We start from the raw sequence: 14,100 nt of genomic DNA, 5'->3' as shown, positions 1-14,100 counted from the left end.
GACGTTTTGTCTTTTTCTTTTTTTGTTACTGTTGGCAAGACTTTCTGAACCAGATGCTTTCTACTTGTGGTATTCAACCTGAGGGCCAAGAAGCAAAAGACTGCCACAAAAAACTGGCAATTAGGAATTGAGATGTCATATGAAACCCGAGAATAAGAAAAGCCATTTTCTATGTGTGACAGGTTCAAAGAACAAAGGATTCTGGCCTTAATCTTCACTGTTACCAAAACGTTTAAAAACCCTTGCACAGCTACCCTGGAGATCAATACTATATAAGCTAGGAGCCCAGTGATCCGATTATCAGACATGTGTCATTGGCTTGAAATATGGAAACAGGAAGTTTCACTAATTTCACATTCATTAAAGGTCACCTATTATGCAAGATCGACTTGTTCATGTCTCTTCTACATCAACATGTGTCCCCTCTTCTTCATGTCTCTTCTACATCAACATGTGTCCCCTCTTCTTCATGTCTCTTCTACATCAACATGTGTCCCCTCTTCTTCATGTCTCTTCTACATCAACATGTGTCCCCTCTTCTTCATGTCTCTTCTACATCAACATGTGTCCCATCTTCTTCATGTCTCTTCTACATCAACATGTGTCCCCTCTTCTTCATGTCTCTTCTACATCAACATGTGTCCCCTCTTCTTCATGTCTCTTCTACATCAACATGTTGTCCCCTCTTCTTCATGTCTCTTCTACATCAACATGTGTCCCCTCTTCTTCATGTCTCTTCTACATCAACATGTGTCCCCTCTTCTTCATGTCTCTTCTTCATCAACATGTGTCCCCTCTTCTTCATGTCTCTTCTACATCAACATGTGTCCCCTCTTCTTCATGTCTCTTCTACATCAGCATGTGTCCCCTCTTCTTCATGTTTCTTCTACATCAACATGTGTCCCCTCTTCTTCATGTCTCTTCTACATCAACATGTGTCCCCTCTTCTTCATTTCTCTTCTACATCAACATGTGTCCCCTCTTCTTCATGTCTCTTCTACATCACCATGTGTCCCTCTTCTCATGTCTCTTCTACATCAACATGTGTCCCCTCTTCTTCATGTCTCTTCTACATCAACATGTGTCCCCTCTTCTTCATGTCTCTTCTACATCAACATGTGTCCCCTCTTCTTCATGTCTCTTCTACATCAACATGTGTCCCCTCTTCTTCATGTCTCTTCTACATCAACATGTGTCCCCTCTTCTTCATGTTCTCTTCTACATCAACATGTGTCCCCTCTTCTTCATGTCTCTTCTACATCAACATGTGTCCCCTCTTCTTCATGTCTCTTCTACATCAACATGTGTCCCCTCTTCTTCATGTCTCTTCTACATCAACATGTGTCCCCTCTTCTTCATGTCTTTCTACATCAACATGTGTCCCCTCTTCTTCATGTCTCTTCTACATCAACATGTGTCCCCTCTTCTTCATGTCCTCTTCTTACATCAACATGTGTCCCCTCTTCTTCATGTCTCTTCTACATCAACATGTGTCCCTCTTCTTCATGTCTCTTTCTACATCAACATGTGTCCCCTCTTCTTCATGTCTCTTCTACATCAACATGTGTCCCCTCTTCTTCATGTCTCTTCTACAACATCAAGCATGTTGTCCCTCTTTTCATGTCTCTTCTACATCAACATGTGTCCCCTCTTCTTCATGTCTCTTCTACATCAACATGTGTCCCCTCTTCTTCATGTCCTCTTCTACATCAACATGTGTGTCCCCTCTTCTTCATGTCTCTTCTACATCAACATGTGTCCCCTCTTCTTCATGTCTCTTCTACAATCAACATGTGTCCCCTCTTCTTCATGTCTCTTCTACAGTCACATGTGTCCCCTCTTCTTCAATGTCTCTTCTACATCAACATGTGTCCCCTCTTCTTCATGTCCGTCTCTCTACATCACATGTGTCCCCCTCTTCTTCATGTTTCTTCTACATCAACATGTGTCCCCTCTTCTTCATGTCTCTTCTACATCAACATGTGTCCCCTCTTCTTCATGTCTCTTCTACATCACATGTGTCCCCTCTTCTTCATGTCTCTTCTACATCAACATGTGTCCCCTCTTCTTCATTTCTCTTCTACATCAACATGTGTCCCCTCTTCTTCATGTCTCTTCTACATCAACATGTGTCCCCTCTTCTTCATGTCTCTTCTACATCAACATGTGTCCCCTCTTCTTCATGTCTCTTCTACATCAACATGTGTCCCCTCTTCTTCATGTTGCTCTTCTACATCACATGTGTCCCCTCTTCTTCATTTCTCTTCTACATCAACATGTGTCCCCTCTTCTTCATGTCTCTTCTACATCACCATGTGTCCCCTCTTCTTCATGTCTCTTCTACATCAACATGTGTCCCCCTCTTCTCCATGTCCTCTTCTACATCAACATGTGTCCCCTCTTCTTCATGTCTCTTCTACATCACATGTGTCCCCTCTTCTTCATGTCTCTTCTACATCAACATGTGTCCCCTCTTCTTCATGTCTCTTCTACATCAACATGTGTCCTCCTCTTCTTCATGTCTCTTCTACATCAACATGTGTCCCCTCTTCTTCATGTCTCTTCTACATCAACATGTGTCCCCTCTTCTTCATGTCTCTTCTACATCAACATGTGTCCCCTCTTCTTCATGTCTCTTCTACATCAACATGTGTCCCCTCTTCTTCATGTCTCTTCTACATCAACATGTGTCCCCTCTTCTTCATGTCTCTTCTACATCAACATGTGTCCCCTCTGTGTAAAGAGACTCTGAGAGTTTCAGGAACAAAGATTCTCTCTCTTTTTGTCCTGATCCATTTCTATAAAAACCTGTCTGAAAATGAGCTGATCAGATTTTGGCCACTTTATGATGTCATAACGATGTTTTGGCTTGTGTAACCATTAGCCAATCACCAACCAAGGTATCAGAGGGGCGTGGGGAGTGGCTCCTTATTTTCATCTAAAGTAACAGACAGAGAATCAGCACTTTTGAAACAGGGCTGAAACAGAGGGGATTATGGGATGCTGCAATGATCTGTTTGGTGTTTGGAGCCAAACACTTCAGAGACATGTTTTGTATATATCTGAGACCTGTAATATATTGATGAAAAACAGTATGATAGGGGACCTTTAAGAGAATGATAATGATACATTTGGCATGAATATAGAAAGAAGAAAGGAAGGCACACAAGGTCCTGACGTTCTAATGTCCAAAATGAGTTATGGCTTATTAGCTTCTGCTCATTTGTGAATTCCTATTATTCACTTGTTTGATACGGTTGTAAAACCTTAGATATGTGTCCATAGCATCAAGACCTTGAAGCATTATCTTCCCAAATGTGGATCAGTGTGGATTAGCTCCAGTTTCATGGTCATGCTCTGGAACAACAATGAAAGGTGATCTCTAACCATTTCTTAGACTGCAGGAACCTAACAACCTTAGCTATGATACAATGTGTCAGAGATCACAACCTTTGTGGGGCAGTGCTGAGTAGTGGTCTTGGTCCACCCTTTTTCTCTCTACTGTGAATTATGACAGCTAATAACAGTCTATTGTACATTCATAATGAATAATTATGATCTCAGCATTTCTAAAATCAAAGACCCTACTGACGTGATTACAACCCGCAAATCCACTATTGATAATTGGATGAAAAGAAAAGCTAAAGATAATATTACAATTCTATGACTTGGCCTTAAGACCAAGTTTGATTATCTATAAACTGTGATCAAATCTAAAAACAGGAATTAAGGGGGCTTTTTTTGACATATCTGAACCACGTTATCATTTCAATCAGATCTGACTATTCTACTGCTATTCCCAAAGCTTCCAAAACACTGTTTACTGGCTCCAGCTAATTCAAAGACTGTCACAAGATTAAGATCAAATGAAGAGTTAGGTTTATTGTTGGGCTCTGATACTGACTTCTTTCTTGACTGTAGGAGATGTTCTTTTACTCTTTTGTTAACATGAGATACAAATAAACCTACAGACCCTGCTGGTCCTGAACACAACATGTAATTCTGCGTGCCATAATGATCCAGTTTGTTCTATTAAGCACATTGCAATTATGCATGTTTTATCTTCATGTTGACAGATTCTGGTTCCCCTAGTTCCATGTCCCTTTCATTTCCTCTTACCAAACACTATTGGCTTTTATTCTTACTTTGTTTTAAGGAGTAAGATTTGTTTGCCCTGGACGATCTGGATGCAGTAATAAAACTATAAAACTAATGGTTACAGTTTTTTGGTTAGTTGTACTCGCATTTAGCACAATGTCAGACGTTTGCCTGGAATGGCTTGTAGCAACCACTAATTGATTTTTTTTTTTTTTCAAAACTGATGATGTTATGATTTAAAGTATGATGTTTTGAGTGAGCTCCATAAATTCCTAAAATAAGCACAAACTGTTGGCAATTTATGCACAACATCTTTTATTAGTTCCTACGGTGGAAAAAGTCTGTTGGGAACAAGGACAATTCACAAGGTCATTGTTTCATGCCAACTCCAAGACCAGAATCCTTGAGGAATAATCGGAAGAACGACCAACTGAGCCCGTTTTCCCTTGTGTATATTTTTATCGGTAAATAAAGCAAAAGCTTTTTTTGTGATTTGATGAATTTCTATCCATATGTCAAATCCTTGAAATATACAAATGTTTCACTTAATTACTATTATCAGGTGATATGCAGCAGATGGCTCAATAAATATGTATTTTCTCTCATCCTCCGCTTTCTGTCAAAAAAACAAGACATGTATTTTCCATTGTTCTGTAAACTAAGAGGGCCTGATCACATGATCTGCATTTATCTTTTAACCAATTACATTTCAGCTCAATCTCCAGCAGCCAATCATCGTGCTGCAGTCAAACTTTAAAATGGTTCTCCTCTCTCCTGCAGTCAGCTGTGATTTCAGGTGTTCATGCTGCCGCCCGCCTCCTCCCCATCCAGCCCTGTCATCATGTCCAGTGCCAGGAGAGCTAATCCAAAGACCTCATCACACCTCATCTTCATCCCACCTCCCCATCAAATCCAGATCTTCAGCATCCTCTTCATCCCATCTCCCCATCAAATCCAGATCTTCAGCATCCTCTTCATCCCATCTCCCCATCAAATCCAGATCTTCAGCATCCTCTTCATCCCACCTCCTCATCAAATCCAGATCTTCAGCATCCTCTTCATCCCACCTCCTCATCAAATCCAGATCTTCAGCATCCTCTTCATCCCATCTCCTCATCAAATCCAGATCTTCAGCACCCTCTTCATCCCATCTCCTCATCAAATCCTGATCTTCAGCATCCTCTTCATCCCATCTCCTCATCAAATCCAGATCTTCAGCATCCTCTTCATCCCATCTCCCCATCAAATCCAGATCTTCAGCATCCTCTTCATCCCATCTCCCCATCAAATCCAGATCTTCAGCATCCTCTTCATCCCATCTCCCCATCAAATCCAGATCTTCAGCATCCTCTTCATCCCATCTCCCCATCAAATCCAGATCTTCAGCATCCTCTTCATCCCACCTCCTCATCAAATCCAGATCTTCAGCATCCTCTTCATCCCATCTCCTCATCAAATCCTGATCTTCAGCATCCTCTTCATCCCATCTCCTCATCAAATCCAGATCTTCAGCATCCTCTTCATCCCATCTCCCCATCAAATCCAGATCTTCAGCATCCTCTTCATCCCATCTCCCCATCAAATCCAGATCTTCAGCATCCTCTTCATCCCATCTCCCCATCAAATCCAGATCTTCAGCATCCTCTTCATCCCATCTCCCCATCAAATCCAGATCTCCAGCATCCTCTTCATCCCACCTCCTCATCAAATCCAGATCTTCAGCATCCTCTTCATCCCACCTCCTCATCAAATCCAGATCTTCAGCATCCTCTTCATCCCATCTCCTCATCAAATCCAGATCTTCAGCACCCTCTTCATCCCATCTCCTCATCAAATCCTGATCTTCAGCATCCTCTTCATCCCATCTCCTCATCAAATCCAGATCTTCAGCATCCTCTTCATCCCATCTCCCCATCAAATCCAGATCTTCAGCATCCTCTTCATCCCATGTCCTCATCAAATCCAGATCTTCAGCATCCTCTTCATCCCATCTCCTCATCAAATCCAGATCTTCAACATCCTCTTCATCCCATCTCCTCATCAAATCCAGATCTTCAACATCCTCTTCATCCCATCTCCTCATCAAATCCAGATCTTCAACATCACCACCAGTGTCTACATCCCCTGGGGTTTTCCTATTATACTCACGGCTGCATTTCCCCCTTTAAGGTCCCATGTCATGGCCATTTCTACTGATCATAATTCCATTGTTGAAGTCTAATAGAATAGATTTACATTGTTCAATGTTCCAAACTCACATTGGTTTCTCATACAGCATCTCTGTATAGTATGTGTATTCACTCTCTGTCCTAAACGGCTTATTGGAGCTCCTGCCCCCCCCCCCTCCCTATGAGCCCACTGTGCTCTGATTGGTCAGCTCAGCTCGCCCACTCTGTTCTGATGAGATCACCACCGTTACAGCAGAACATCAGTGATTATGTGTTACAATGGCGTTAGCAACCAGGAAATGACACCAGTAATGACAAACAGATGAGAATGCTGCGTGGGGTCTGGGTGCCGTGTTGGCAGGACGTTGCGCGGCTCGCTGCTGCGAGGAGCGGACAGTGTGAGCTGGGTTACTGCTGGTGTCATTTCCTGGTTGCTGCGTGGGGTCTGCGAGACAGCGAGACATCGCGAATGGACGCGGGAAGGGGGGGGTGCTGAGGGGGCTCCCGCCCCTCCAACGAGGCGTTCTGGGGCAGCATAGACAGGTCTTTTCTGTGTTACAGTTTTACTCGCTACAGGGTGTACTTTGAGGGTGTGTGACTCTGCAGACCGTTTACATGCAGAAAAAGCTAACACACAAGGGGACGGGTAATAACCGGAAAAGCATGTCATGGGACCTTTAAGATATACGATATCAGGATCGGGGTTTAATCGCCAAAGATTATCAACATTTACATCATATGGAATAAGTGTCAATAAATGTTCTTTAAGCAGAAAATGAAGTCTCTCCTGATTGAAATAGTGTGTATTGCTCTGGGCTGTGCCGCATTGATAAACAATGTTTATCAATACAGTAATTTCCCAGGTTATTAATACGCATCTGAACACATAGGTTTAATATAGCCCTTGACTACAGTTCAAATCTGGGGGCCCAGTATGTTAGAGCTTTAACTTATACATCATCACGTCATTGACAAGGCAAAAGCAAATGTCTAGGGCTAGTGGTGCAATGGATACCACGTCTGAGTATGGGTCAGACAATTCTAATAATAATAATAATGGGTTCCATTTATAAAGCACTTCATATTTGATTTCAAATCCCGAAGTGCTAACATTTGACATTTGACTATCAAATGTCTTAGTTCACACATGCTTTCTTCCCATCTAGCCCCATGAACGTCATACAGAGGAAAAGGCTATTATAGTTTACATTTTAAATGTATACCACCTTCGGATTTAGTTGCGGGCAAATGGTCGGTGGAGCACTTGAGGACATAGTGTTTAATATATAGAGATTATGAAACAAAATAAACACAACTGAATACTGTATGTTGATGTTGGATTTATTATCTGCATAATAATTTGGAGAATGGTTAACTAAATCTATTGTTTTAAATAAATCATAACATAGAAATTATGAATTGGAAGCTTTAGGTGTAAGGTAATCAGGTCATTTTTTGGAAAATCAATAAGTTTGTATTATTATACGATGTATAGTGGCATGAACAAAAGGAGCTTTTGCTTTTATAATGGATGTCATAATGTTGTGTACATGTGAATTATTATTATATCTTTTCATTTGAATATTAAGAATTGCTGATTCACAAAAGGTATGCAGGCAACAAAGTGTTCTTCGGGAACACCTGAAAACAAAAGAAGAACATCTTTATAAAATGTCTTATCCTTTTAGCATACCACAATGTAACACTTAGTGGTTTTAACTTATTCAATATATTGGTGAATGGGTAAAAAATGTGAAAAATATATATCATCATGAAACTTCCCCAGTGGAGTACTTTCGTTAAGACTATTATTTCTTGTATTACAAGTTTTCAGATTTTCAGTCCATTCCTCTTAGTCCCCCTACTAACTTTTTTGCAAAAATGAAAAGCATGTCTTGTAGGTTCATCTGGAATAATAGAAGGGCTAGGCCTACCATATTTGTGTTGTATCTCCCCTATGAGAGAGGTCTGGCACTACCAAATCTTCAATGGTATTATTGGGAAGCCCAACTCTCTGTTGCCTCCTGCTGGTTCTCACTACAAACACCAGTATCCTGGGTAAGCATTGACAAATATAACACATCTCCTACCTCTGAACCTATATTTGCACTCAGGTAAACTCAAAGAACTTAACAAATCGAAGTGTGCAGAATCCCTTTGTCAAAAATATGATACAGGTATGAGGTTCATAAATACAGAGATGAAACACTATACGATCCCAATTTTCCCCTACCTGGGGCAACAGTAACTTTACAAGTTTTGGAAAATACATGTGTAAATATGCAAATTAGGCATTATCTAATGCTAACATTTGGTGAATTCAGTAGGAAACGTATATAGGTAAACCAAGTTAGACAAAATGAACACTTAAATATGTATTTTGGATGTGTACTTTTCTACTTCTGAAAGAAGACATGAAATAGCCCCAAATCTCTAGATTGAAAAGATCTGGTGCCCGTGGTGTCTTGTATAAATACCTCAGAATGATACAACAGTATAGTATACTTAAACAATATAGCAACTTTGAAATACAGAAAGTATAAAAACAAAATACAAGAGTGTGCATGTTTACACCCATTCCCTTCCCCTGTACAGAACAAGAAAGCAGTAATAGTATAAAAAACATATAAATAATAAACAAACTAAGAGTTGAAATATCTCATAAAAATAATAATAATAAAAACAGTAACAAAAAAGACAAATAGATAAAAATAATAATAATAATAATAAATAGAGTAATTATAAATAAATAATAACAGTGCCGATATTATCATTATTAACAACATCTAAACAGTATAAGATAGTTTAAACTTACATCAGTCAATTGTAAACTTAATGCACATATTGTGATGTCAAAAAGGTCAAGATAAATCGTAGTTACAGATGATTTAAGCAAATCTGTACTCTAATTCAGTTAAAAAAGAAAAGAAAAGGAGTGGGTGAGGAAGAGTACACACTCCCAACCTTTTCATGTATGTTAAAAAGGTTGCCATGTACCGGTGGAGCCAAAGTACACTTTATTTTGTCCATGTGTAGAACCTGGTAGAACCTGGTAGAACCCTCCCGAGTTCTAATGTGCAGCCTTTTGTCCTGAGTGCTGCCTGCAGCCACCAAGGGGCAGCAGGACATCCCATAACATCCACAGCATGGCTCCATTTCACTTCCTGAGTCATCCTGCATGAATTGCCTTTCTTCATACCATTAACTCAAGAGTGTAAACGATTAAGCAATTAGCTTTTTTGAAAGTATCACGGTTCCCACCTCTCTAATTCTAAGGATGTTTATGAGTTGAATAATCCTATTTTTAATATTATATTTTTGGTACTTAGTCCTATTAGTCTCATATTCGTGCTCATATGACCCATTGACCTACAGCTCTTGACATATGAATAACCGTGTAATTTCAACTTCTCTAAAGTTATCAAATGTAAACATAGATTGCTATAACTTTAGTAAGAATGAATGATAATATATGTTATGTATCAAGTGCTTTTACAAAGATTACAATTAACCACAGCTATAACTAGCTGGTACTTCATTACTTTTGCATGTCTATTTTATAATGCAATTTATCTTTTCTACTTGGATGTGTACTTAATTGATTTGTTTAACGTGTGCCTCTTTATTTACCCATTTATTCTGTGGGACGATAGGACTTTTGATTTCTGGAACCCCAACAGATATAATTGGTTTAGTGGGAAAAGTGGTAGCCAGGAATGATACTGCCCTAGTTTTAAATAGTCCCAAGCAGAGTATGTCCGGTGAGTCACAGTAGTTTGGTCGTGGTTCGCTCCAAGGTCCTGTCTTTCTCGCGCCAGTCCTTTGGATCTCGCGCGCAGTTTCAGTGGGTTTTTCGCACGCTCTACAGAGGACCAATCAGAGAGCAGAATTCCTCAGGAGCGTCCCGTTGCCATGCAGTGGTCCCGAAACCTGTCTTGTCCTGTCCGGCAGCGAGGGTGAGTTCTTATTTATTCAGTTAAAGTAGATATATATTCACTTTGGGTTATATAATGTGGAGTCCTGTTTATGTTCAGGTTGTTCTTAGATTGGAAGAAATATGTTTGTAGTCAAGATACTTGTGTGTTTTTTGTGCAAAGTTTTGGGGAAGTTAGGAGTTCACTAGGGAAATCAACAGCTGTGAATGGCTCCACGAGTAGATGAGTTTTGCAGCCCGGCTACTGAAAAGTGTATTTTAATGTTAGTCCAAAAATGTGAAAGGCCAGCAGTCAGCAGACAGCTGCAGTTACGGTGGTTACCCGGTTGGAGACACACACGCCTGTTGCTGTGTGACCAACCAATCAAACTCGAGGGCACGCCCAATGATTAGCATACGACCAATCATCGCAGTTTTGCAAATGTTCTCTCCTGACTTGCATTGTCCCGGACAGTTTTAATGTGGAGTTGCCAGTTTTATCCCTCAGTTGCAGCATAGTGAACTACAGATAAAGTGTGTGTTTAGTCGAGAAGATACCAGGATAACTCGCCAGTACTACACTCTCTCTGCTCTTGCGTGGATTTGGATTATATGTACAACATGACATTTGAGGAACTAAGTGGGGATTACTCTCAAGAAAGGTAAATTATATGCCATTTATTCTTTAAAACATCGGTGCATGCTTACTGCTACCGACCTGCTACGCTGATTTTGCCATCATATTGGTTGTCTGCAGCAGCATTCCATGCATTTAATATATTAATGCACGATAAAAGTGACTTCAAAGATATTTATTTGTTAACAACTACTTGACAGTGTCGTTGAGGCAGACAGGTTAGCTAACTGGTCTTCTGATGAGAACATGTCGCGAGACACTTTGCACTCACTCACTAGCTAACACAACGCTGTTAAAAATAATATAAAGTATCTGGAAAGTTGACATGACACGACATTGAATATGCCGGTTTAGTTTCCCACACCTGTCAAAACTATATTAACTTTTTACGTGGCGAAACCAACCCGTGCACATCTGTCAGTTTGAGACGACGCCGGGTGGTTAGCTAGCAGTGAAGCTAACTGAATGTTAGCCAGGGCATAATGACGTAGGAAAGTGTTAGTGGTATGGTTTAACGATGTCCTACAGTGGTGTTATTTATATTATATTTGTATCGGTTAAGCTACCCAGTTGTGTATAAAGTAATTCAAATAAATCCCACTTTTGCTGAGTGCACCATTGCAGTGTTAAACACATTAATGCATCAACAATTTGAATACATGTAATAGAATCATTTACAAATATTTGGTGCTTAAAATGACCATTTTGCATAACGCATACTTTTACTTTTGGTACTTAAAGTATTGTATTATGCCAATACTTTTTTACTTTTACCTAATTACAATTTTGAATGCAAGACTTTTACTTGTAACTTGGTATTTTATTTTTTACATTATTACATTACATTTAGCTGACGCTTTTATCCAAAGTGACGTACAATAAGTGCAATAAACCATAAAGATTCAAACTAAGGACAACAAGAACAGTGCTGACATATTCACTTCAAATAAGCAAGATCATTGAAAGTTCTGCTGCATACTTTTTACACTGCAGTATACTTTTACTTGAGTAAATAATCTGAGTACTTCTTCCACCTCTGACCTGGTCCTATTATTTGTCTGTGTGTTGCAGAATGGATTCGGTGGCGAAAGCTTTGGAAGAGGTCCTCGCCTCTGCCTTACCACAGGGCTGCATCACTGTCGGAGTGTATGAGGCTGCCAAGTCCCTCAATGTGTAAGTACAAGGTTACGATGTTAATCACCCATTGACAGGCACCACAGATCCCTCACTAAAAACTACTGTGCTTATGTACAATAGTACTTATCCTGTGCTTTGTTTAAATCTAAATAGACTAAGTGTCTCTTCCTTTCCTCTCCAGGGACCCTGATAATGTGGTTCTGTGCATCCTGGCCACTGATGATGAAGATGTGAAAGATGTGGCCCTGCAGATCCACTTCACCCTCATTCAGGCTTTCTGCTGCGAGAACGACATCAACATCCTGAGAGTCAACAACACCCGGCGCCTGGCAGAAATGTTGGGTGGAGGAGGAAAACAGAGCGGGGGGGAACCTATGGACCTGCACTGCGTCCTAGTCACTGTAAGTTTCATTTCACATATCTGAATACATTTTGTAATGATTTAATACAAGGGGTTAAGTCAAGTGTACGACACTCAAAGAAGAACTTGCCTGTACTTGTTCTTGTGATAAACAAGTGCATGACTCCTCTCTCATATGACTTCTTAGGAATTTCAGCAGAGTGGAATACCTTTAATATCCCCACACACACACACACACACACACACCCACACACACACACACACACACACACACACACACACACACACACACACAGTCGGGCACTGTTTGTTACCGTTGCCAAACATGAACATGTAATAAATGCAAATGCAATAAAGGCTGGTCAAATAAAACATTCACATGCCATGGACCAAAAAATAAACTTTGCACACTGAATTCAGATGATTTATGTTTCTCTTCTTTTATATTTTCAGAGCCCTCATTCGACATCATGGAAGGACCCTGCTCTGACCAAAGTGAACCGGTTCTGCAGGGAGAGCCGCTGCATGGACCAGTGGGTTCCCATCATCAACCTGCCCGAGCGATGAACTTTGAGCATGAGAAACCTGAGGAAAGGACTTATATCTGCTCAGTAAGCGTGGTGTGAACCCTGATGGACACATTGCCACCCAGAGATCAAATTCCAAAGCACTGCTGATGGGGAAAGAAGAAAAAAAAGACTCTGGCTTCTACATGGGATGTATTTAAAAGAAGAAAAAAAAGCCGGGGGATGGACTCCCTCTGTGGACTGTTTTGGAGCTGCTTCTGTCAGCCTTGAAGACGAGACGGAGGAAGCACTTGTGTCGTCATGAGGTGGACGTTTCAAAAAGCACGGACACTTCCTGTACTCGAGGATCCTATCATGTCTGTGTGGGGAAGCCTCTGATCCGAGTCAGAGAGAGGAGGGTCTGTGGAGTGGACGAGGCCTCTCTGCAGAAACAAAGCACTTGTTGAAACACTGGACCTTTTTATGCAATTTCACTTATTTCATTCAAATAGTAAATGTTGACGTTGCTATTGTCCTATTTAAAAAAAAATTAAAAAAAGAAAAAGAAAAAGGGAAGGGCTCCACATCCAGTGAAGACATTGTGTGTACTTCCTATGCCAGCTGTTTTATTGGCACAAGTCAAAATAATTATTTTGTTACAATATAAGTTATTTCTAATGATATTTAAATGTATTTATGTTCCTTTTTTTTACTTCGCAAAATCTGAATACATATGTATTGCTGTCAATAAAAAAGTATTTCTTTTTTGGAATCCAGAACTGTTCTCCTTTTTTTTCCATTTCTGGAAATGTTAGTAAACGCCCAGCTGTTGTGGCCTTTGACGGCTGTAAAGAGGAGTCACGTGCGGATCAGAGGGGTCACGTGCGGATCAGAGGGGTCACGCTGGCCTCTGTGGCCCCTGGGCCATCTCTGAGCTGAAGAGAACAATAATCCTCTGCGCTCTCTGCACGTGCTTCTGCTCGCTCAGCAGGAACTCGCTCATTCATCCACACAGGTTCCCTTTTCACCGATTCTCACTGATTTGTTGGACAGTTCAGTGTGCGTTTACCCAGCTGACTTCCTAAAAAAAGAGCATGTGACATCAGCTGCACACAAAGAAACACACACAATACCTGTATTCCACATATAGCAGCAGAGGTGGGAGGAGTACTCAGATCTTGTACACAAGTAAAAGTAGAAGTAGCAGAGTGTAGGAATAGACAAGTACAATACAAGTAAAAGTCCTGCAATCAAAATGTTACTCAAGTATAAGTACAAAA

General features: G+C 40.5%; 1 protein-coding gene across 1 annotated transcript; it reads left to right on the top strand.

Moving 5' to 3' along the window:
• The first annotated feature begins 10,652 nt into the window (after nucleotides 1–10,652).
• gadd45aa (growth arrest and DNA-damage-inducible, alpha, a) lies at nucleotides 10,653–13,589 on the top strand. The gene is made up of 4 exons (XM_034138255.1): nucleotides 10,653–10,841; nucleotides 11,888–11,989; nucleotides 12,135–12,354; nucleotides 12,768–13,589. Exons 1-4 carry the CDS (start codon nucleotides 10,792–10,794, stop codon nucleotides 12,879–12,881), a joined length of 486 nt encoding a protein of 161 aa, XP_033994146.1. The 5' UTR covers nucleotides 10,653–10,791; the 3' UTR covers nucleotides 12,882–13,589.
• Nucleotides 13,590–14,100: the final 511 nt, after the last annotated feature.

This window comes from Trematomus bernacchii, unplaced genomic scaffold, assembly GCF_902827165.1.
Source record: "Trematomus bernacchii unplaced genomic scaffold, fTreBer1.1, whole genome shotgun sequence".
Lineage (NCBI taxonomy): Eukaryota > Metazoa > Chordata > Actinopteri > Perciformes > Nototheniidae > Trematomus > Trematomus bernacchii.
Note: the sequence above shows the minus strand (reverse complement) of the source record. Positions and strands in the feature narration are given on the sequence as shown.